Consider the following 26,702-nt stretch of genomic DNA (forward strand, 5'->3'; position numbering starts at 1 on the left):
GTAAAATGAGAACCTACACATTGAGATTTATTTTCTTAGTAATAACTTATTATTATTATTAGTAAGAAAATATATTTCTTTATATTTATATTCATAAATATTAGGAAAATAAACTTTAATTTGTTTAATAATAATTAATTATTAAGAAAACTATATGTACTTTTTCAATGTAAATAATTACTTTAATAATTTATTAAGAAATACATATCACTATGTATTCTCAATTGAAATATTAATTACTTAAATTATTATTACTATTATGTAATATATTTAAGTTGAGAAAATACATAATGAGAGATTTATTTTCTTGTTATTAAATAATTATTACTACTAATAAAATGAATTTCTTGATTTTTAATGATTAATGATTAATTAATGATTTTAGTAATAATTTATTACTAAGAAAATACATTTCTTTTTTTCCCTTAAATAGTAAAACGTAAACATTTGCTTAATTATTACTAAATCTGTTTATTTTATTAAGAAAATAAATAGAGCAACACAATTTTGATTTCATGTTGACATGAAACGATGTAAACAAATGTAACTTTTGAACTTCTGTTGAACTTGAAAATGCAGGAGAGAAACGATACGAAGCGGTTAAAAACTATTCGAACATGTCGTCTTACCTTTAGGATGCAGGGAATGATGGGACCCACGTACGGGGTGAACTTATCCCCGAAGGTCAGAGGGAGGTAGATGAACATCATGATGTATCCGTCTCTGACGTGAGAGGCGATGTCCACTTTACTGGCCGTCTGAACCACGTCTGGCATCAGTTTATCCAGCTTCTCCACACCCAGCGCCGCCATCACCTCAGCCAGACCTAAAAGAGGAATAAAGCACAACATTCATATAGTGCAGCAGAAAGACAAACACACGTGTGCTGGTGTAATCATAATCATTTATAATAATAAGGAGAGCACATGTCCTCCTTAGGGAAAACTTCAAGCCCTGGTAGAGTGTGTGCTGCAGCTCTCTGCCGCCCCCTAATGGTGCACTGAAGCAGCACGGATCCGCTCTCACCTTGAGCAGCACCAGAGCGGTCCACAGAGCTCTGTTCTGACGCCAGCGTCTCCATGAGCCACGGCAGCAGATCATCGAAGCATGACTCGCCCATACCCTTCACCATGGCACCGAGAGCTTTAGCAGACACGGTGCGCACCTGAGGGACAGACAGACGCCATCAAAAACAGCCTTCCCATATAACAGTGTTCACACCAAGAGTTTCCACGGATCAGTGCAGACTATATTACCTCGGGCACGGGGTCCAACAGAGACGCTTTGAGTCCTGGAATCACGCTGGGCAAGTACGGAGACAGATCCTGCAAACCAATTCGACACATAAGAGAGATATTACAGCAATGAGCCACTCTGTGTTCCAGCGCTTTACCATGCTTAACAGGTGTTCTTATCTATAATTACTGGCTTTTTAAAAAGAATTTAAATTTGTAAAAAAAAAAAAATCAGAATGACCAAAAATTTATAGGGGTGTAACGATACACTCGTATCGATTCGAAATCGCGATACTGAACTCACGATACGATATGTATCGCGATATTTTAAGCCACATTTTTTTTTGTTGACTTTTTTTATTATTATTAAAATAATATTATTATTACTGTATTATTATCAGGACCCACAAATATGCCCCCATTGCATCATTATACATTATATTCAACATTATATAGTCGTTTAAATGTACTCCGTAAACGTTCATTTTTTCCCCTCACGCTTTCAATGCCAGCAGTATTCTCTCCCAGTGCTCGCTATGATCCGCCTCTCCCACTATTAATGCACTATACATATAAGAATAAACCATCATGCTTTGAATAATCATACTACTATAACTAAATGTGATCTGGTAAATTAAATGATGTTTGGGCTATCACTATAAGGAGTGCACGCTTCAGATGATCAATGCAATCCGTCACAGTTCTAATGACCACTCAAACTGTAAATGTTTAGCTCATCCAAGAATTTGAATTCTGCATTTACTCTCTCTCATGTTGTTTTCACGCGTCACGCAATCACTTGAGCGTCCGTGTTTACTACAGTATGTGCGTGGTTGTAAATCTGTTCATCATATCAAGCCATCGTGTCTCTTCAGAATACTTGGATTTGGATTAGACACTCGATTAGTTATTTTTACGATGCCTTTATGACATTTTTTGGATCTTTTAAGTTTGAGGGGAATGGAAATGGGGGAGACAGAAATCCCTCAGGTGTCATAAAGAATATCTTCATTTGTGTTTGGAAGTTAAATGAAAAACGACATGAGGATGAGTAGCCTACATGATGACAGTTTACATTTGTGGTACATTTGTGTTTGGGTGAATTATACCGTATAAATAGGCCTACAGCAAGTTGAGCCTTGGATAAAACAACTCTATATCGCCAATTATATCGTTTCCATCAACGATGCATACTGTCGCAATTTAATATCGCGATATAGCGTTTAACGATATATCGTTACACCCCTAAAAATTAATCTAACTGCAGTCTGTATACGGATGCTTAGGCCACATTATTTATTTAAAAAATACAGTAAAAACAGTAATTTAAACAACAATGCATTAAAATATTAAATAAATAATACAACTGATTTATTTATATTATAATACCAGTAGAATCATTGGAATTATTAAGTTTTTTGTTTGTCTTGTGTGCTCTGATCAAAAATACAGTAAAAACAGAAATATTATTAAAATTTCAAAAGACAGTTTTCTATGTGAATATATAGTAAAATGTAATTTATTCCTGTGATCAAAATTGAATTTTCAGCATCATTACTCCAGTCTTCAGTGTCACATGATCCTTCAGAAATCATTCTAATGACGATTAGCTCAAGAAACATTTATGATTATTATTATTATCATAATAACCGATACATTTTTTTAGGATTCTATAATGAATAGAAGGTTCAAATTTTTTTGTAACATTATAAATGTCTTTACTGTCACTTTTGATCAATTTAATGCATCCTTGCTGAATAAAAATATGAAGAAAAAAAAACGTCTTTCTGACTCCAAACTTTTGTAGTGTACGTGTGTATCTTTTGTTTTTGAATGGTTGCAAATGTGGCTCATCCAATCCATGTGGATTTCAAGTGGATAAAAGGAACCAGAGGTTGTTCAACATCAACACTATATGTAGGATATAAAAGAGCACGGTTGCGGTCATGTGAGAATCATTTCCTACCTTCTGGTCAGTAAGGGAATACATGTTTCCAATGATCTGCGCCGCCATCTTGCGAGTGTCGGTGGACCGGTCCTGGAATGCTCTCTGGACGATGGGCATTATCAGAGCCAGAGACGGAGCGTCGATGAAGTGCACAAACTTGGTGTCCAGCAGCGCTTGCAGGCAGTGATGCGTCCTGTGAGACGGGTCAGTCAAAGCGTCCAGCAGGATGGGGGTGATTGCTGTCAAATTCACAATATCAGTTCACTGTCATCACATCAGAACGAACACTCCTTTAGGTTCACAGTGCTACACCTCCCACCCCCCAAAAAAAAGCAGATATACACAACAAACAGACAAATAATGATTTAAGCACTTCTCCCAGCTCGCTATTAGAATAATTCTTACCCAGGATCTCAGGGTTGCGGATTACAGAGCCAATCTGTCGGAGCGCTTGCTGACCGGCCTTTTGCACCTTCACGTGAGAGTCTGTCAGAACCTCTGTCAGCTTGGGAACAATGTTCGGCAGACATGAGGACAACTGCTTAGGGGCACAGTACGCCATCGCACCCAGCAACTCCACTGACCCTACACACGGAGTGATGCGTTATAAAGGAAACAAAACACTATGCTTCTGCATTTCCATGTGTGATTTTAATAATGAAAAATATATTCAATAAATATTTTTTTTAAATAAAAACAATAATAAAAAATTTAATACATTTAAAAGCATTCTGTATTTCCATGCGAGTCAGTGATAATGATTAATAAAAATCTATAAAATAAATAATAATAATAATAATTATAAAAAAATATTATAGTAAAAAATTGTGAGATGTGAGCGATTTATAATCAAAACATATATAAAAGATGATGAAATATATGAAAATAAATACTACTACTACTATATAACTCGAAAAATAAAAAAATACTATAGTCAAAAATAAATAATCAATTTCCAATTGAGACCGTGATAATGATTGATGACAAATTATATAAAATAAATAATAATACAAAAAATATTATAATAAATTTAAACTAATAACATAAACAATGCATTTCCATATGAGACAGTGATGATTAATTATGAAGTACAAAATAATCATATAAAATACATAACTATGAAAAAACGAATCAAAATACAAAATACAATTAAAAAAATTTAGACAATGCATTTCCATGTGAGATGGTGATAATATTAATAAAAATATAAAATAAACAATAGTAAAATTATAATAAAAAACTATAATTATAATTAAAAAAAAATACAAAAAAAAATAAACAGTGCTCTGCATTTCCATGTGAGTCGGTGATAATGATAAAATTATAGTGATTAGAAATAAAAACAATTTAATATAAATAAAAATAAATGTACTGTAATAAAAAATAAAAAATAAAAATACAATAATTATGGGGCCGAACACTGCTCCCAAAAACTATTTTGCTTCCCAAGAACTCCCATAAAAAACACGAATTAATTTTTACATATTCATATGGGTAATATTTGAAATGAATATGGTGTTAACAGTGTTTTGCAGTGAGCAGCAGACCTGCTTTGGTTCTCCAGGACTCCTCCTCCAACGCCACCAGCAGAGACGGCAGCACCAGCTTCACCCCGTGAGCGCTCAGGTTCCTCATCACGGCCTTGGCACAGTCGTCCGCAGCCTGACACACACCAAACCATCAAATCATGATGCAGCAGGTAGAAGAAAGGACAGACGCATTAATTCGCAATTTTATATATCTGTGCATCCTTACTGAAACAGAGTAGAGGCAAACCAAACAAAAACTGATTGAGAGACAGGAGTGTTTGTACCTCTCTGACGTACTGGTTCCCATCACCGAAACAGAGCAGCAGGTGAGGGAGGACGTGGACCACATACGGTTCAAATAATTTCCCCAGCATGTTACACAACATCTCAAATGCAAACAGAGCACCTGTGAGAGAGAATATCACAGGCTTAATATTGCCTTCAACTCTTACTATTTTTCTACGTGCTCTAACTCAATCATCACATGCTAAATACATTTGTAACCTTTTTTTTCACGCTGCATTTTTATTCATTATTTAATAGAAAAAATATCCTAGAGAAAAGACAAGATTATTAGGAAGAGAGCAGGGAACGGGATCAGCACACAAGCAAGACTTCAACCTGCTTCAGTCCATTCATTTCAACATTATTTAATTCGTTAAAATTACTGGTTTACTTCATTTGCATTGTTGTTTTTGATTTCAGTTAGAGCAGCACGATTAATCGATTCAAACACCCACGTGATCTCATTTCTAAATGACATGATTCCACTGTCTATTGTGCATGTTTCACTTTTTGTCAGAACCTCTAGTTTTCTTCAGAATTGTAGAAGAATTGCGATCTCCATTTGACACAAAAAAAAAATCATGATTCTCAATTTATCCAGAATTGTGCAGCTCTAATTTGTTCAGTTGATGTTTTTCAAAAAGTGTTTATTTGACTGTTTTAGGGGGAAAATCTTCAAATATTTTACTATAATATACTAAAAATAATAATTTGATAGTAGGGGTGTAACGGTACATAAATCGGTCCCGAGCCGTCACAGTACGGACGTCACAGTCAGACGACGATTACAGTCAGTCACAGGCGATCCACACTTCAATCCAGAAGAGGGCGCTAACCCTAAATCTTTGCTAACCACCACAACAGGAAAAAGAGCAGAAGAAGAAGAGACGATCTACGTACCAGCCCAAAACAATAGTGATAATAGCCTATACGCTGAGTTTCAATTCATTTTTGTGACGCACTCCACAAACTTCTCAGAAAGGAAACTGGGACAGACCACATCCTGTTTGTTTTCTTTATTTTACAAAAGCACTATTTTTTTTTTGTGAGGCCTAGTCCACACATACACGGGTATTTTTATAAACTGATTTTCTAAAATCGCGTCCACATGAAAACACAAAACACGCTATGAAGCGCTGTCAAGAGCATGCCAAACCAACAGGTGGCAATATAACCCTAATTGTAGAGCCATGTTGGCCAATCAGAAGCCTGCAAAAAAGGTTGTTGCTGGTTCCGGTTCTGATCATAGACTGTAAAAAAATATGGACGTAGTGTCCGTGACGTCACCCATAGGATTCTGATGAGCAGTTTTGAAGCGCAAAGTATGGACGAGATGGCCGTTGCTATCTTGGCAGAACGTCATCGCGCGTCACTCCCGATTAACTGAAAATGGGCAAAAAAGCTGAAGTGACGCGATGACTAACAGACAGCAGATCCACCTGTCACTCAAAGTGGCCACGCCCTTAATTATGCAGAACTTTAATGCTTTATTTAATGTAAACGAACGAGTTATAAAAAAATTCACCCCCCTCACAGTTGTCATGAAGGGCAAAATTAGTCATATAGACCAAAACCACAATTTGTACCAGACTGTAAACATGTGTTCTTCTGCTGTAAAGTTGGGCATTTTAACATGAGGCTCAATGCGATTCTGCTCCTTCTGGAGTCTGTCTCTAGTGGCAAGTCGATGAATTGCAGTTTAAGTCACTTCCGTATTGGCTTCAAGAGAAACTGCGGGAGGTTGCCGCTTGGTTCTGATGCATCAAGCCAAAATCTCCGGTTTCACTGTCCACACGACACCACTCCAACTGGAGTTTCTAAAAATGTTCACCCTGGCAGGAGTTTTCAAAAAAGTTTGGTTTCAGTGTCCGGATACTGCGTTTGCGTGTGGACGAACGGCCAAACCACATACCCGTGCTCGTGTAGACAGGGCCTGAGTGTACACAAATAAAAATAGACCAGTTTCAAATGATGTCTTACTCTTATCTGTATGACCATAAATGACAGAGTATTTTAAGTTGTTTCCACTATAATAATGAGACGATTTGTGTCATGGAAGGAAGTCTAACTACAGTCCAGTGATGAAGTATGCATGTCCTGGAAATGGGAAGCCTCAGGTGTGCTTCACTCGCCACCTTCTCGTGGAAAGGTGAAGTAGTGGAAAGTTATCGCTCATCTTTCTGTGATTTCTTGAAAAAGTGCAATACTGAACTTTGTGCACCCACCATTGGTACTGTCCCAACTACCTCAGAGGGGACTTAATGCCACTAGGTGGAACAAACTGTCTGTTCAAAATAAATAATAAAAAACAGACCTAGCATCTAGGATTTGTTGCCTTTTCTGTTGTACCGAAATCGTATCAAACCGTGACCTCAAAACCGAGCTATGCACCGAACCGTGATTTCTGCGTGCAGTTACACCCCTTTTATACAGACATATTTTATATAAATATATAATAAAATATTATATATTACTTTAAATAAATATTACAATACATAACTATATATATATATTATTTGTCATGAATGTAAAGCACACTTAATAGCAACATTTTATTTTTGCAGGCAATTTTTTAATTTTAAAAAATAAATAAAAAATGCTTTATATGCCGCAGCCTCCCTCACCTTCTCTGCGCCTGGAGTTCTTCTTGTCCTGGATGGCGTCTGTCAGAGTGCTCATGATCTCCTGCTGTTTGAGAGACAGGATGCCCAGACCTTTGACCAGCCCGGCCAGCCCGTAAGCGGCTCCCTTCCGCTCGGCGTATTTATCGCTCTCCAACAGGAGCTGCAGGAGCTTCCGCACCATCCCACCAGCGTCCTCCTTTATAGCAGGAACCAGAGGAGGGAGACAACTCGCCACCGACTCCTGAACCTGAGCGCGTCCAGACAGAGAGGGATGTATGGTCATATTTTTAACCCTGTCATTTATATACATCACTTAACTATGTCCAGGGGACACATCAGCAAACAGTAATTACACTGTAAAAATGTAGTACAGTTTGCATGAAAATACATACTACTACAACATTTCTCATTTAATTCAATGTGTGACTTGTTTTTTTTTCTGTCAGAGAGTGTAGGTGTGTCTCTACAACAAACTGTTATACATTTAAAAAACTAAAAAATCTCACAGGTTTCATAATACCAATAATACTATCACTATTATTTGCATTACTTGACCACCTGAGATGGATGTTAATATGCAAACAAGCAAAAATAGGTGCAGACCTGTTGTGATGGAGTTGAGAGGGCGGTGATCAGCTTGGCCATGATGGGTTTGACTTTGGGGTCACTCTTGTCCAGATGTTTGGCCAGCGAGCCCATGAGGATGACCACGCTCTGCCGCACCGAGTCATAGCCGGCGTCCTGCGGCGCGTTCTTCAGAAACTCCTCAAACACGGGCAGCAGAGAGTTCACGTTGTCCTGAGAGACAAAAACATCATCACAGAGTGAGCGTCGCTTCAGGAGAACGAGGCTGGACGGGGCATCTGATCTGATGGAGTACCTTGCCGTGCGTGTTGAGGGCGGACAGCGCCGCTTCCAGCATGCAGCGCCGCACCTCTGCGTGTCTGTCGTTTAGAGCATCAGGCACAAAGAACAGGAAGAGGGGCGTCACCTGACTCTCATCCAGGTACTCAGCCAGTTTGTTCAGGGCCAGAGCAATGCCACACCTGCACACAGGAAACGCATCACTCACAAGCCCTCTCCATGGAGGAAACTGATATATGACAAGAAATGCATTATAATGGAAGTTCTCTGGGCAAATGTGAAGTCAAATATATTTATTTGAAAGAAAATCAGAATCTGCAAAAAATGGGCACCGGCAGGTCACACTTACAAAATTTTTTAAACCAGCCAAAAAAATTGCAATCGGTGCATCTCTAATAGATACTAAACAAAAACTAAAATGAAATCAAAACACAAATGAAATAGAGAAGTTTTCTACATAATTTCTATAGTAACTGACATTGATACAGATTTTCTCCAAAGACATTGTGAATAAATAAATAGAAGCTAAACAAAAACAAAATAAATAGACATTTTCTAAGCGTCTATAATATCTATAATATCTCTCATTGCCACAGATGTTTTCCAGAGAGAGAGGATATATATATATAGAGATAGATAGATAGATAGATAGATAGATAGATAGATAGATAGATAGATAGATAGATAGATAGATAGATAGACAGGATAAACTAAAATAAACAAAAACTAAAATTGAACTGAAATCAAACACCCTAACAGGTAAGTACATTTTCTAATTAACTATAATTTCTATAATAACTCCACAGGAAATGCTCTCTCTCACCTGGCCTCCCATTGGTCTGGAGGAGCTTCAGAAATGATGCGTCCCAGAGCGTCCAGAACCGGAGGAGGTCTCTGAACACAAACACACACAGAAATCACTGAGCATCCCAAAGCCATCCCATCCAACGACAGTCCAGAGTGATTCGCCTTTACAATGATGGCCATTAAAATTTGAATATTAGGGTAATTAATAAAAAAAATGATAATAAAAGCCTGTCTGACTGATTTATGACACTTAACACAATGGCTTTACTTTCACAGATGAATTTCAATTAGGCGCTACAAGCCTTGATGAAATATTCATGTCTGGTTCTAAATCTCCAGTGTGTGAGACTCACGTAGAGTTTCTGATGGTAGAGCTCAATGAGTTGGGACAGAACAGTGGCCGACTGCTCCTGGTACTGGCTGACGGCGCTGGACAGAGCCTCCGCCCCCGCCGCCCGCACCGCCTCCTCGTGGTGGATCACATCCTCGATCAGGAGCGGACAGAGCTCAGGGACGAGATCTAGACACAGAGCCTGCCAGAGTCTGAGACAGAGACACACATACAGCATGAGCAACAATAATCAATGACACACCATGACTTTTCCAGTCGCCCATCACTGCTGGATTAGGCGTTTAAAAATTATTGTATAGCAGGTGAAACAATGTATTTTTTAATAAAACATTATGACCCCCTAACTAATATTGTGTTGGTCCCACTTTTGCTGCCAAAACAGTCCTGACCCATTGAGGCATGGACTCCACTAGACCCCTGAAGGTGTGCTGTGGTATCTGCCAACAAGATGTTAGCAGCAAATCCTTTAAGTCCTGTAAGTTGCGAGGTGGGGCCTCCATGGATCGGACTTGTTTGTTCAGCACATCTCACAGATGCTTGATTGGATTGAGATCTGGGGAATTTGCAGGCCAGGTCAACACCTCAAACTCGTTGTGCTCCTCAAACCATTCCTGAACCATTTGTGCTCTGTGGCGGCGCATTATCTGCTGAAAGAGCCACAGCCACCAGAGAATACTGTTTCCATGAAAGGGTGTACATGGTCTGCAACAATGCTTAGGTACGTGTCAAAGTAACATCCACATGATGGAAGGACCCAAGGTTTCCCAGCAGAACATTGCCCAAAGCATCACTGCCTCCGCCGGCTCGCCTTCTTCCCATAGTGCATCCTGTGCCATGTGTTCCCCAGGTAAGCCACGCACCTGGCCATCCACATGAAAGAAAACATGATTCATCAGACCAGGCCACCTTCTTCCATTGCTCCGTGGTCCAGTTCTGATGCTCAAGCACCCACTGTTGGCGCTTTCAGGGGTGGACAGGGGTCAGCATGGGCACCCTGACTGGTCAGTGGCTATGCCGCCCCATACACAACAAACTGAGATGCTCTGTGTATTCTGACACCTTTCTATCAGAACCAGCATTAACTTCTTGAGCAGTTTGAGCTCCAGTAGCTCGTCTGTTTGATCGGACCACACGGGCCAGCCTTCACTCCCCACGTGCATCAATGAGCCTTGGCCGCCCATGACCCTGTGGCCGGTTCTCCACTGTTCCTTCCTTGGAGCACTTTTGATAGAGACTGACCACTGCAGACCGGGAACACCCCACAAGAGCTGCAGTTTTGGAGATGATCTGACCCAGTCGTCTAGCCATCACAATTTGGCCCTTGTCAAACTCACTCAAATCCTTACGCTTGCCCATTTTTCCTGCTTCTAACACATCAACTTTGAGGACAAAATGTTCACTTGCTGCCTAATATATCCCACCCACTAGCAGTTGATGAAGAGATAATCAGTGTTATTCACTACACAATGTTATTCCTGATCGGTGTATATATTTCATTTTATTTTGACACAAATGCATTTTCACTTTAGAAATGTCCTTGTTTTTATTGACACAAATGAGAAATGTTATGAGGAATGTTTGCTATTAAAATGATCCATCAACAGCAGTTCACTTCCACAGTATAGCCCGGATGGCTTTCCTATCAACTGTGAACCACAGTGATGAACCATTTTCAAATTAACTAGCGTGTTGTTTCCTGGAGTGAAACAGCTTCAACATTAACCAAACTCTGATGTGAAACTGATGAGAACCAGCACCAGAGGCTGCAGTGTGAAAAAGTGATTCTACGCTAAAACTGCATGACTCACTTCTCTGCCAGAGCTCTGCCCTCCTCCTCCACATCGAATTTCACCACCCACAGTCTCCTCAGCATCTTCAGACCGTTGGCGTCAGCGCTGTCGGTGGGTAACGCCAACTCCATCTCCAGCAGACCCTACAAGGGTTTAAAAGGATTGCATAATATACTGTCAATACAAAAGTGATCAAAGGCTAGATGACGTCAGAAAGGTACTGACCCTCAGCGCAGCATCTCTGACAGAGAAGCACGAGGACAGTAAAGCCTCCAGCAGAACGTCGATCTCAGGCTGTTCGGCGAGCGCACATCCCTCCTGCCCTCCAGCGCTGGTACACAGAGCCGTCAGACAGTCTGATGCCAGCACCTACAACAACAACACACCGTCACAACACAACTCTCCTCACATACTGTGTGTGTCTCTAGATTCCAGGCTCTACCTGAAGGCGAGGGGTGGATGTGCCGATCACTTTGGTCAAAAGCCGCAGCATACTGACTCTGGGCAGCAGCTCCGGGCCGTTCTGGACAAACAGAAAAAGACATTCATTATAAAATACAATTTATTAATTGTGATCTTAAAATCATGGGCACGTGAATGAGATTTTACTTTATGAACATGCACAGATATAAATATATATATTATTTTATATTTTAGGCATAAATAAATTATAGCTATAAATCTATAAGGCTATAAATCTCATTTATTATTTTTTAGATACAAGTAACCTTTTTTTTAAGATACTAAAGCAGATTCTGTATAAGCCACTGGCATGAAACATACATAAATCACAACAACAAAATTCTGATTCATATAATATCCTAGTCAGTTTTGGGGAAAGTTACTTTGAAAAGTAATGCATTACAATATTGCGTTACTCCCTTAAAAAGTAACTAATTGAGTTACTTAGTTACTTTTTAAGAAAAGTAATGCGTTACGTTACTTTTGCGTTACTTTTTCTCACCTAGGCTGGGCTTGTTTTTTTGTTTTCTTTTTTAATTGCAAAAAAAGTTAGATTTTTGTGCAAATGTAAAGACCTCTTCATACCAAAATTGAAATAATAGTTCTTAAATAATAATAGTTCCCAGGGAAAGCAAGAACTGACTATATGTAAAATGTGTACCTTGAATGCAATGTAAGTCGCTTTGGATAAAAGCGTCTGCCAAATGCATAAATGTAAATGTAAAATAATAAACCTCAGGCTGAGGTAAAGATGTGCTGCCATTCTGGATAATGGAAGAATAGGACGCAGGAGAAAAACGTTTTACCAAAAAAAACCTAGAAAAACCTAAAAATCTAGTAATTTTTACTCATGGTTTAACTGAATAATCGAAGGTCAGTTGCAAGACATTGGTCAATAAAGGTAGATTAAATGCATAAAAATATTTGTTTTATTTAACATTTATATATTTGAGGTTTGCATAGTATTCTGATTTTGCACTTGACTGATTTTATTCATTTTTAGGATTACTGACTCTTTATTGTGCAAATGAGATGAATAAATGCTCACATTTAGTCTAGAACTAATAACACATTTACTCACAACGCCTCTACACTTACTCTCAAATGTTCTCAACATGGGGGCAGGAAAACTGTCAGTCAAATAAATGTGAAAATGTAACTTGAGTTACTTTTTTCAAAAAGTAACTCAGATATTTTGTTGAAATTTGAAAAAGTAATGCGTTACTTTACTAGTTACTTGAAAAAGTAATATTATTACGTAACTCAAGTTACTTGTAATGCGTTACCCCCAACACTGATCCTAGTGCGCCTAATTGCGGTCAATCATTTATTAATTAAAGCCAAAAATACAAGAAAGGTGTGCACAATCCTCAAACCCAAACAGGGCTCAGGTGCAGGACAAGGAGACAACTTAAAGGGATAGTTCACCCAAAAGTGAAAATTAGCCCATGATTTGCTCATCCTCAAGTCATCCTAGGTGTATATGACATTCTTCTTTCAGATGAACACAATCTGTGTTACATTAAAAATGTCCTGGCTCTTCCAAGCTTTATAATGGCAGTGAATGGTTGTGTCGTTTTTGAAGTCCATAAAAGTGCATCTATCCATCATATATCTGCTCCACACGGCTCCGGGGGTTAATTAAGGCCTTCTGAAGCGAAGTGGTGCGTTTGTGTAAGAAAAATATCCATATTTAAAACTTTATAGACTAAAATAACTAGCTTCAGGTGGTCAGCGGTACACAAGTCGACTTGCACTAAAAGAGTAACCCTTGACGTGATGTACAGGAGCATCTCAAGCTTTGACGCCTCTCGTGGATAGTGCTGGACAACAAACTCAAGCCCTTCTTCTCTTATATCGAAATCCTCCGCCATTTCTCTTTAAAAATTCTAATTTTCTAATTCATGACTGCTTCTGCGCTTGTCAATATGCATGTGTCAAGGATTCAAGGGTTACTCTTTTAGCGCAAGTCGACTTGCGTACCGCTGACCACTTTTATGGACTCCACGAGACAACAATAAACTGAATAAACAATAAAGCTTGGATTAGCCAGGACTTTTTTTAATATAACTATTTTTAACTCTAATATAATTGTATTTGTCTGAAAGAAGAATGTCATATACACCTAGGATGACTTGACGGGGAGTAAATCATGGGCTAATTTTCATTTTTGTGTGAACTAACCCTTTAAGCAAAAAATAAAAGTTTTTTGCTTAAATCATTTATTAATTCCCTCAATCACTTACATTAAGTAATCAGAAATTCAAGTCACGTGATCACAGTAGTAGCAAACGGCTAAACAATAGGGGGGGGGGGGGACTATCGCAACGTCCATTTCATGTTCACATCAAGAATGACAACTATAACAATAACGATAACTATTAATGTCCACACCAGCAGACGATAGTGTCTTGTTTTTTTATGAATGTGCTACAGTTTTGTCGTCTGTCGCTTTAAATTCTCGAGCTCTTAAAGATGAATTCTGATTGGATGTCAATGTTTTTATCATTCATCAGCTGTGGTGTGGACTTTCAACAGACCCATGGATTGATTTTTAAAATCTGGAATCTGAAATTGAATGACTTCAGTTAAGTTGATGGATCAATAAAAATCAAAACCACAGATCAATGACAAAGCCACCAGTTGAGATCCCAGCCATACCTCGTCTATGACTGTGTCGTCCAAATGCGCCCGCAGCTGTGCGTGTGTGTTGATGACCTGTAGCGCGCGGGTCATCGTGAGCTCCGTGTCCTCCGAGGATCCGCTGCTCTGACTCAACACAGCCTGCAGGAGCGGGAAACAGAAGGAGAACGCTGGCGCTGACAGGGCAATCGCTTCTGACCCTGCAATGATTAAGAGGTTTGCCAAGTTACACAAGCTCTTTATTATTTTCTTGCACAAAAAAACCTATTGTAATTTAGCTTTCACGCCCATTCTCTACCCTCTGCTGCATGTGGGTGTGTGTTATTCACCGGGTTTGCCGTCTCTCTGAGGTGCTGTGATTGTATGCATCATTAAGACAGTTCGCTGCGTCGCCGTGTTCAGATCTTCTTGAGCCCAAGCTGGATCCAAATCACACTCTGGCTTCAGCAGACGCAAGGTCACATGACCCACGAGAACCGCTAAATATATTGAGAAAAACACAGATTTGAGCCAATTTCACACATGAAACCTCCAGAATAAATAAAAAGCAGGTCAGCACACACATAAAATCATGATATAGACTATTATCTGTGAATATACTATTTAAATATGAATTTGTGGTTTATATTTATATTAAATATGAATAAATGTGAATTAATGGTTTGATTTCACACACACAAACTGAAGAACGCGTGATGCTGCCGTCATGAGGACATGAACTTCATCTCCAGAGCCGCTCTCATGGTGCGTTCACACCGGACGCGATTCGCGCGAGTGATTTACATGTTAAGTCAATGCAGAGACGCGAAATTGCATTCTGCAGCGAGATTCGCACGATTGAGGTGGCGCGAAGGACGCGAATTGAGCGTTTTGAACGCGGGAATCGCTCAAGTTGAAAAATCGGAACTTTGGCGGATATTTTGCGCCGTGTTAACCAATGCAAGTTTATGTATGATCAATAATTCAAAGGTATAATAAGCTATACATGAAATAAAGCAAACAATTCAGTCAAACATTCAAAGTCAGTGCTAGTAGGCTAACGTTACAACTGCAACGTACAGTTATAGCCTAAAAATATAAAGTAATGAAACTTATCTTTGCCCTCAGCCTAAACGATTTGCCAGGGAACAAATTATAGATCCATGAGACCAAAGATCGGCCGTTACAAGACGAATTATAGCTCGAGACACACCACAGAGACATCAGAGCCAGCGGCAGACGGCAGAAGGACTGGCCGAGGAAAGGTTGCCCTCGCCGGCTTTGACGAGCGCTGAGCGCCGCTGTCCGCTGGAGCTCACAACTCCGAAAAACGCCAGATAAAATGTTCAAATAGGCACTCTTTATATAAATAAACCACATATTTGAGCTTTAAACAACTACATTATCGACTGAAAAAGTCTTAAAACTACGTTTTGTCACACATTAACAGTAGATTTTAACAAAAAAAAAGACGTGTAAACATTTCTCAACGAGACGAGCCGCTGGCAGGAGCCCCGCCCATGACGCGAATTTGCGTCTGTTTTGCAGTGAATGTCACGCACGATTCGCGCGAATTTCACGTGCGATTGAAGCGAGTAAACTCAAAATGTTCAAGCGTCCACCTTCGCGCGATTAGCGCAAATTATTCGCGCGAATTGCGTCCGGTGTGAACGCCACATCAGAGTCACATCATGAGCATTTTACCGTTTAATTTGAGGAAAAACTATCATTATATCATAAACATATCTTCCCGGCAACCCGTCAAAATAAAAGCTTGGATTAACTTGACAAATAAATTACTGTTGTACAGTAGAATTTAGATTCGTCTCAATGTAATAATAATAAATTATTATTAAAACTTTATTTTTGAATGAATAAGCACAATTGTACTTCCATGTTTTAATTTGAACAGTAAAGCTCTTTGTGCAGCACGTTTTTTTTCACTAAAAAAGTTTAATTTCATGACTAAGATACATTAAATTAATGTTTATTTACCAGAAAATACACAATACAGAATTTTTGGGAAAAAAAAACATATAATTTTTTTTTTTTTTTTAATTATTGTTTTTATGATTTCTATTAATTAGACATGGTTTTTATTATTAAAATGTAATTAAACCATTCAAATGGAATCCAGAAAACTAAAAACACAGAAAATATAAAACATTATTTCATAGGGCCCAAAACATGTCATTTTTGTTAAACTTTTAAGAAAATGTTGTTAAATTGTATAAGTGTCATGATTTCAACTCATCAGACATGCTTTTTGATTACTAAAATTGTATTAAACCTTTAAAATTGAGTAAAAAAATTAAACAGGAAAAAAACAAAATCCAGAAAAATTCTAATTTGGAACAAACTAAAATGGATTTCATAAGGCAGTCAGAACGAGCAGCATTAACCCTGTAAAGCCTGACAGATGAAATAATAGTGAAAACAGAAGAGTTTATCAAAACTTCAGACAGATTTAAAAAAGAAATAAATAAATACAATAAAAAAATATTAGAAGCATGCATGTGAGTTTATTGTTGAGTACCATATTAGACACATCGGGCGTTTATGGATCATTTAATCTCATATAGTGAGAATATGGAGCACCTCAGTTTTATTCAGAGGTCCAAACTAAGCAACAATATGAAATTTGCAGATGTTGATATTTATATGGCCAAAAAGTCAAATGAAATTCTGATCGCTTGTAATGCATAATAATAATCTATATATTATATAATAATAATATGGAATAATCTTTATTCCATACTCACATTTAGATTCACATCAGATTCCACACTCCCATTTAAACATGATTTTTTCTTTCAGCTGCTTCAGTATATCATATTACGAACAATATTAAAGGTTTTTTTTTTTTTTTTTAAAGAAGTTTTAATCACGTTGATAATCCAGAGGCCTTAGAAAGTTGCTTATCAAGCTTGATACAGTAGTTTTATAGGATAAAACATGCATTGCATTTGCATTTTTAAAAAAAGAACATAAATCACTTATATATGATATACAAGGAATAAATACAAGTGAAGGTTTATAAAGAAATAGGAAAAAGGAAGGCTTACCCAAGTAGTGCAGTTCTTTAGGCATCAGAGAGACGCCGATTCGCAGGAACACCTGTTTGACGTGTGGAGCGGCCATAGGAGACTGCAGGAGGGGCAGAAGAACCTGCACAACTTCAGGAAGATGCACCCAGATCATAGGAGGACGACGGGCCAGAGACGCCTCCAACAGACCCACCGCACACTGTAGCTCCATGTCCAACTGAGAGAGAACAAGAGAGAAAGAGATGCGTTGGTTTGTTCACGCTGACGACGTGTCTCGGGTGGTCTTTGGTAATGCATGACCTCTCACCTCCAGCAATCTCTTTCGGATGATGGACTCTTTCTCCATCTGGCTCTGCATCATCTCCTTTTGTTTGCTGGTCAGCTGGATCTCCTCTTTAATGCCTTTCTTCTTCTTGAGCTCCTGAAGGACAAGCACAAGGGGAGGCTCAATCAATGTGAACACACTGAACAAAATACTGTATCCTACAATGCAATGCACTTGGTTTCATTTTTCAGTGTGGAGGATGAACCTGATGCAATACTGGCCATGATTTTTAATGTCTCGACTTCATTATTTGGTCAGACCAAAAAAAGTTACAATATTTTAATGGTAATGGCTAATGCTGATATAAAAGGATAGTCAATATATAATAAATTATTTATATCAGTCAATAAGATATATACACACACACACACACACACACACACACACACACACACACACACACACACAGTCACACACACCGGGATAATGGCTGATGAAAATTCAGCTTTGCATCACAGAAATAAATTATATTTTAAAGTGTATTAAAATAGAAAACCATTATTTTAAATTGTAATAATATTTTACAATATTACAGTTTTTTTCTGTATTTTTGATCAAATAAATGCAGGCTTGATTAGCAGAAGAGACTTCTTTTAAAAACATTAAAAAGTGTAATGTTTCCAAACGTTTGACTGGGGCTGTCCACATAATAGTGATAATTTCATAAAAAAATTTTTTTTCAAAGTTTGTGTTAACATAATATATGTGTTTGTACTGTGTTTAATTATGTATATATAAATACACACACATGCATGTAAATATTTAAGATAAATTTGTTATATATATATATATATATACACATACATATACACATACATACACACACACACACACACACTCACACTCACACTCACACTCACACTCACACTCACACTCACACACACACACACACACACACACACACACACACACACACACACACACACACACACACACACACACACACACACACACACACACACACTAGGCAGGGCTCCAGTCGAACGGAACTCGGCTATAGGAATAGTTTTACCTCATATCATCTTTTTATAATTCTTGGAAGCCGAAATCGAAAATAAAATTAGATTAATATCACAGCACATCCCTAAAGTTTAAGCAGACTAAACTTTTGTTTAGTTATCTTGGCCATCGTCACTCATTAAGCTGGCTGATGTGTTGTGTTCGCTGTAGCTCCATGTGAGAGAGCGTGCTCGCTCGCTTTCTCTCTCTTCCGGATTGCGAATAGCAAAAATGCATCACGGACAAATGGTTTAATATTATCTCATATAGAAACGGCTGGCAAAGATAGAATTTGCCAGATATAACGTCTATCAATTATAAATAGTAAGTGTATTTTCTTAATTTGAAGTCTGGAGCCCTGCTAGGGCATATTTTTACTAGGGCACAGATCAGCCAGCCCAACAGATCGGTCTATAACGTTTTTCTTTTCTTTTTTTAAATAACGGTTTATCGTCAACATGACAACTGAATTAAACAGGTAATGCAATGAGATGAGAATGTATTTCTGGTGAAAATATTTATTAATGCATACTGTAAATAGTGTTTGACTAAACCGTGTACAGTAACTATTGAAGTACGCACACTAGTACATACTAGGGATGTCGCGATACCCAAATTCCAATAGTCGGTACCAATACCGTAAACATTTCATTATATATTACAATTTATAAATATACAATTTGGGTACCAAAGTTCGATTGTTTTTTTTGTTGTTTTTTTTTACTATTTAATTTTTTTTTAAATTGAATTCAATGAGTTTATTATTTATGATGATAATCATTATAAGTAAACAATACATAAATATATAAAGGCTGTATGCTGTTTAAAAGTAAACATTGTTAATAAAAAACATCAAGTGAAAAATAAGCAACCTTCTAGGCATTATTATTTGTATTATTAGTAGTAGTAGTATTACATAGAGACGTAGCTAAATCTACTGTACAACAGTAGCCTAATATATTTCTGTCAATTTCTTCAAGTTAAACCAAACTTTTTGAGTGTCTGTGTTCATTTCTCAAATGAATCGGTAAATTCTCATGAAGTGACTGTTTATACGTTCATGTCCTCATATAGTGACACGGCAGAGACTAAAAAGACAGCGAGTGTCACGCGTGCGTGCGCTGCAAATGAATCTGCACATCTCCACCCACCATTCACACAGATATGCAGAACATGCAGGATTTAGAATTAAATAGCATTTTGTTTAATAGTTTAATTTTCACAGACACTAGTATATATTCGGCTACAGTCTGGAGCCCTGAGCTTAGATAAACACGGAAGCGACTGAAAGCAGCTGCAGGTGCCAAATATACTCGGTACTACAGAAATGCTGGTATCGTCACATTTTTTACATTTCAGTACCGACTTGGTAACGAAGTACCGGTACTTGTGACATCCCTAGTACATACAGCCCAAAACGACTCTTTTCTTTTCAACTCTCTCACCTCTTGAAGCTCCAGTTCAATGATCTGCTCCTTGAAGGAATAAGCCTTGTTCTCTCTTTTCATGTTGCCTTTCTTTGTGCTCTCCTGCTGCGCACTACCAAAAACAACAACAGCGTTTACAGAAGAAACATCCATGTGATTCTCATTCATTCAACAGCTCAAAAAATAAGGCTCATTCATTCCATTCAGTTCACTTTACCTCATAATGATGCTCTTGTCGTAAAGTTCTCCCTCTGGCGTTTGCATGATTGCATATTCTTGACGCGTCACCTGGACCAGCGCAGGATTGGACAAGCGCTGGGTCACGTGATCCATGACACGTGGCAGCAGTTTGGCTGGAGACAGACGTGACAGAGAGCCGACGGCATTCTGAACAGCCTACAGTGAGAGACACAATGACAACCATAAATACAAGATAAATCTGACTGAATCTTAAATGTGTGTCCTATTTTATCCATGCAAGATGTTTAACCCTCTGGTGCTCTTCGTTTAGGGGTTGCATTGGTTGTCTTCCCGGTCATAAGTGACCGGACACCTAAAAATTAAACTTCCTCCACCCCGGTAAAACCAATGCAATTTATTTTTCTTCAATAATATTTTTTCTTTTTAATTTTGTATTTTGAGATGATTTGATGGTATTTTTTTGTATTTATGCAATAATTATGGTCTATTTTTGCCATTGAAAATTATACAAAACATTTTTTTGTAATTTAAAAATATATTTTTTTAATTATTGCAGTATTTCAGGTTAAAATAGAGACTAGGCCTTCAAAATATATTTTTTAAGGCTTATTAGCGCCCTCTTTTGGAATGATTTAAGAAATCATGCAACCATGGGTGTAATCACTAGAGGTCTCTATGGAGAGGATTGAGAATTCCCTAGTTCTGTTTTGAACACATTTAATGTTTTTTTTTATGGATTTGAATATATATATTTAAAAAATCTCAAAGACTATTTATTATAAAGTTTTAGATTTTTTTTTTGGGTTAGAAATATAGATTTTTTTCTGTGAATTTGTGTTTTTGCAGATTTCCCATTAATTTCTTATGGTGAAGAGCACAAGTGGGAGTATTTTTTTTACAACCACTTAGCATGCTTAAATCATTTTTTGTGTTTACATACCTAATGCTAGAAAAGTCACCAAGTTCATATCATTCTGAAGAAGCTGTGGTTTTTAAAAATTCAAAAGGTGGTTCATATGTTCAGTTTTTCATAGGTGTATGTGTGTGTATAAGTGTGCGTGTGTGTGTGAGTGGATGTGTCAATATCACTCTCTTGATGTTTTAGAGTGTCACCCCTTTACTGCTGTGTACTTTTTTTCGGCATCGTGGCCGATTTGTAGATTGTACACACAAATATTCGGAGAATTTTTGTGTTTTTGCAGATTTCCCATTCATTTCCTATGGTCATTTATGACCGAAGACAATGAACGCTACTTTTCTTTTTTACGACCAATTAGCATGCTCGAATCATGACCCCAATTTTTTTGTGCTAGAATGTGCTAGAAAAGTCACCAAGTTTCATATCATTCCGATGAAGCAGTGATTTTTAACATTTCAAATCAGAAAATTTTCCGGTCAGAGATGACCGAAGAGCACCAGAGGGTTTTAAAGTTTATGAATGAAGTCTCTTATGCTCTTTTCGAAAATACAGTATATACAATACATAATAAAATATATATATATATATTTTTTTTTTGTGACAAGCACTGACATCTCTTCTCTGATGATGAGGGCAGGGCAACCTGTCACTCACACGAGATCCACCAATAGCAAACCACAACCAATCATTTGTTCTTGTTTTAGAAGCCGTTTCACTCAGAAATATGCCACGATAGGGAAGAAAAGACCATCACAACTTCTCTGGTGACTTTAAATGTACCTGGTTGTCTGTGTTGGCTTCTAGCAGGTGAGGCAGAATCTTCTCCAGGTGTTTGTCGATGAATTCAGCAGGGTTCATCTTCATAGTGGACAGCAGAGAAGGCCACAACTCTGACCTGATGACCACTGAAAAACCAAGAGCGTGATTAACAGCTATTGGAAAAATCCTGTATGGATGCAATCAGATCCACTGGGATATCAGAGAGACAGACCGATTGAGGGATGATGGGTAACGATGAGGATATCCAGGGCCAGTTTCTCGGTCTCCGCCACGTCGTTCCACTGGGCCGCCACCGAGCAGATCACGCTCAGAGCGGCCAGCAGGATCCGCGGAGCAACATACAAGCGTCCGATCTCAGAAAGCTCACCCGTCTCCATATAAAGGGCATCTGACGGGAGAATCTGACAAAAGAGACTTAAAATGAGCACATTCAAAACACAGTGTAAAATAATCGTTCAACTCCTGTTTATCCCTCACCTTGTGTTTGTTAATAATGACACGTAGTTCTCCCAGAAGGCCTTGGGCCAGGTTGGATCCACCCAGCGAGGACAGGAGCTTCTTCACGGTCTGCTGAGCACGTTTCCGCACGGGCCACTGGCGGGACAGCAGCGCCATCACTGTGGCTTGATGATACATCCTGAGGACAGCAGACAAGGTTTTGAGTCACATGATTGCTCACAGATGCTTATGAAGAGGGCAAGAGTTTTGCACTATTGTTGAACGCCAAAATTCACCCTATTTACTTTCTTAACCCTCTTATGTGCAAATTTCAGCATTTTTATATGGGGTCAAAATGCCCCCAGATATCACCGATTGGGTTAAAATGTGTACAGGCGTTTTGAAAACTGTAACAGATGTGCATGTTTATGAATTCTTCTAATAAATTCAATTAGCATATTTTTCAGAGATGACAAAGTTGCTTTGAGGTCAATTAGACCCCAGACATTACAGGAGGGTTAATAATATTCCTGGCCTTTTCGTAAAATTGTACAGAAATAAACGTCATAATGTTTCATTAACAGGTAGTAATGAAACTGATGTGTTTTTTCAATAACATCAGTCACATCTCTCCTAAATAATCAGTCATAGGCAGTGTAGCTAATGTTAACTATTAAACTGTTTTCCTTCATTGAAATCAAGCTTAAAATAAAATTAAATATAAATATTACATGAAAACCTAAAATTAAAATGCTAGTTGAAGTACTAAAAAACTAGTAAAACTGAAATAAAAATAAATTGAAGCTAAAAATAAATATATATAAAAAACTTCAAATGATAAAAGCAAAACAAAATTACTTAAAATTATATAACTATTAACCCCTTACCTGCCACACCCCTTTTTGAGAATAGACATGAAAATGCAATATCCAAACTTAAATGGCTGTAATTCAAGAATGCTTTGGAGTATAAGTTTAAGTAAGTAAGTGGACCTAAGTTTGGTCTTGTTTTAAAGAAGACACAACCAAGCAATTCAAAAGATGAAAGTATGAAAAAGTTATGGAAGTTTAAATTTACAGTAAATTAAATACTGTACTAAATATTTATTTTATTTTATATAAAATATATATTTTACAAAAAACAATTACTACAAAAATCAAAGCCATATGTCTAAACAAGTTCCAAATTTGTTCCAAATTTGTAGTTGATATCACAAAATTTTAAGTTCCCATGAGATTTTGTTTAGGCGCTAAACCAAAAATAGCCACCGGGTGTCATCCACATTCCATTGATTGATCATTTTCCTGTAACAAATTACTAAACTTGTCCAAATATCGCTAAATATGGAACCTAGAGACTCAGACCTTTCCGACGATGTGTGCTTTGTCAAGATTAGAAAAGATTTTGATTATAAAGTAGTTAAAATACATTTTGTAATATTTAACAGGAGACCGCCCACTAGGGGAGGAGCCCCCTAGAAGAATTTAAAGTACCGTTTCCATGGTAACGCAACGTCCGAATTTTGAGTTCATAAGCTTTCGAATGATACCTAATTTATGATAATTACGAAAATATGATACGAAAAAAAAGGCAATCAAAAAAAGAGCGCCAAGGGTCCCGCCAGCAGGACGGTGACAATTAAGAGGTTTTAAACTAATTGAAAGGATTAATAAATACTGCAAGAGTATATTAATGATACAAAAATAACAATTTGGAAATGATCAGACAATATTTTTACATAATAAGGTGAAACGGAACCAATCAAATTAAGATTTCACATGCATTTGAGTATATTAATTTGCTAAGTAGTCAAGTGTTTTAAGTCAGTCGATTAAATCACAAAATAAAAGATCCCATTAGGCTTTATTTTGCACATCATAGCACACTTTTAATGATCCTAGTGTTGCCTAAAAGTAAAATGATTTACAAATGCTTAGTCTAGATGTTTGTTCACATTTTCAGCAACAAAAAAATTGTAAATAAACCCACAGAACACAGGAAATAGAATTCCCTCTGCTAATTTAATGAATAATTCAATTCTACATAAAACATTTCAGGGAAAATAGTAGTGACTCACTGAGACTTGCTGCTGTTGAGTCTTTGTGGCTGATCCAGGAACAGTCTCTCACACAGCAGCAGGATGGTGCACAGAGCTGTGGGTACAGGACAGTTTGTTAACAATAGCAACATTGATAAGTACATCTGATGAAGATCACACACCTCTATTCAAAATCATTTTCATTAAAGGCACAATATGTAAGTTTCACCTCTAGAGGTCGCTTATTCAAAACAAAGGTGTAGCTTATGACATTATGAATGAGTGTGGAATCATGGGAGTGATTTGTCTTCACCTCCGCCGACGGACTTGGGCAGAAAGCTAGTTCATGGATGAGCTAATGACGGAGAGCTGAAGCGAATGATAATGAGAGACACCTGCGATACACCAGTTTTAATTTCGTTGACGAATAATTTGTCATAATTTTCGTCAACAACCTTTTTTCACTGACGAAAACGAAACGATAACTAAATAAAAACCAGTTTTGAATAACAAAAACTATGACGAAAATAAATACGAGGCGAAAATGTTAGGGAGGGACGATTAGGGAAGAGATCCAGTCAGAACTGATGTCCTGTGTAGATGCGCACATTTGAATTGTAACGTGCGGATCTAATGCCAGGAAAACTCGGCGCTGTTGAGCTTCTACAGGTTCACACGACAGCGCTTCAGAGCGGCTCAATCAATGAACAACACACATTTATGAACTAATGCTGAGGAATAATGACAATGTTTACTTTATGATGTTTATATAGTAATGTGTTTTAGACGGTTGTAACATTGCATATTTGATCTCCCTCATCTGAACTTGAAAGAGCAGCTGCAATAGAGGCGCAGACATTTCAAAATAAGAGTCACGTGTATTTTGAGCTTGTTTATAATTAAAAGTCACACATTATTTATATGTTTTTGTTTACACAATAAACTGTATTTCATTTCATTCCCATTTAATTCATAGTCAGGAGGAAAGACTAAGAACAGTATTTGACACATAGTATTCAATAAAGTATCAGGGTAATAGTAGTTCACTAAAACCATTAAAAAAACATTAATTACTCAAAATGAATTAAATGTTAACTTAAATTAAAATAAATAAATAAAAAAACGTATTTGAATATCTAGTCGAACCTAATATACTAACTATAAAAGAAATACAAAATTATACAAAATTATATGTTTTTAAAAATCAGACAAAAAAGTGAATTGAGCTCTTTCATGTATTTTTGCGCTTGAACGGTCAAAAACACAATTATGTAAAAATGTCAATTTTGACATATTCAAGTAAAGTCGGTTATGTAATGCTTAAATGCTCAATGAATGCATTACAATTTAACTAAACTCATTAGATTTTAGCTGACTAAAACTAAAAACAATTCAGGTGACTAAAATATGACTAAAACTAAATCAAAATTTGCTGTCAAAATTAACACTGCGATACACACCGGTATCGACTGTCGAGTCCATCGGAGCTTTTATTATGCTTATGCTGCAGTCAACCTCTCTTTTTGCTGCAAATGTGGGGTAAACACAGCGCTGTTTTACATGGTTAAAACTATCATACATTTGAGTGTGTTTAAAGTTGTTTGCTGAGTGGCTGCTGAGACACTTGTTGCACTTTGCAGTAATCTAGATCAATATTGAAATATCATAATATAAACAGGATGACTTGTGCTGCTAAATGACATGCAATTATTTTTTTAAACATATTGTAAAGTATCCAAACAGTTGCTCGCCTGTCTAATAAAACACATAACATATTAAAGTGTCTTTGGTGATTCCATGGTATGCATGTACGAAATCGAGGGTAAAGCTGATATGACGTCATTGACAGGCGATGAATGGACACTGCCCATGTCCTGGTTAAAACTGCTGATTTCTCTGGATTTAAATATTCTTGGAAACATCTGGGATAATGTACAAAAGTCAGCAAAATACATAACAGTTCTAGTGGTTTTTGGATATTTTAATCTAAATATCTTACATATTGTGCCT

The 26,702-nt window shown here is 37.4% G+C and overlaps 1 protein-coding gene across 1 annotated transcript in view; it reads right to left on the reverse strand.

The window, feature by feature from the left end:
- The window catches only part of gcn1 (GCN1 activator of EIF2AK4), a 66,054-nt gene that overhangs the window by 17,917 nt on the left and 21,435 nt on the right, over positions 1-26,702 (reverse strand). Inside the window, exons 17-41 of the mRNA XM_079827347.1 lie at positions 24,732-24,807; positions 22,694-22,853; positions 22,428-22,617; positions 22,217-22,341; positions 20,534-20,712; positions 20,335-20,428; positions 17,873-17,986; positions 17,584-17,782; positions 14,869-15,018; positions 14,558-14,739; positions 11,877-11,957; positions 11,660-11,803; positions 11,453-11,577; positions 9,646-9,835; positions 9,309-9,379; positions 8,502-8,667; positions 8,225-8,419; positions 7,622-7,868; positions 4,997-5,118; positions 4,731-4,845; positions 3,589-3,768; positions 3,202-3,422; positions 1,257-1,325; positions 1,027-1,165; positions 630-826 (exon numbers count right to left, since the gene is read on the reverse strand). Coding sequence (XP_079683473.1) covers positions 630-826; positions 1,027-1,165; positions 1,257-1,325; positions 3,202-3,422; positions 3,589-3,768; positions 4,731-4,845; positions 4,997-5,118; positions 7,622-7,868; positions 8,225-8,419; positions 8,502-8,667; positions 9,309-9,379; positions 9,646-9,835; positions 11,453-11,577; positions 11,660-11,803; positions 11,877-11,957; positions 14,558-14,739; positions 14,869-15,018; positions 17,584-17,782; positions 17,873-17,986; positions 20,335-20,428; positions 20,534-20,712; positions 22,217-22,341; positions 22,428-22,617; positions 22,694-22,853; positions 24,732-24,807 — 3,731 coding nt within the window. The remainder of the gene's footprint in view (positions 1-629; positions 827-1,026; positions 1,166-1,256; positions 1,326-3,201; positions 3,423-3,588; positions 3,769-4,730; positions 4,846-4,996; positions 5,119-7,621; positions 7,869-8,224; positions 8,420-8,501; positions 8,668-9,308; positions 9,380-9,645; positions 9,836-11,452; positions 11,578-11,659; positions 11,804-11,876; positions 11,958-14,557; positions 14,740-14,868; positions 15,019-17,583; positions 17,783-17,872; positions 17,987-20,334; positions 20,429-20,533; positions 20,713-22,216; positions 22,342-22,427; positions 22,618-22,693; positions 22,854-24,731; positions 24,808-26,702) is intronic.

Source organism: Gobio gobio, assembly GCF_949357685.1.
Source record: "Gobio gobio genome assembly, chromosome: 10".
Taxonomy (NCBI): Eukaryota; Metazoa; Chordata; class Actinopteri; order Cypriniformes; family Gobionidae; genus Gobio; species Gobio gobio.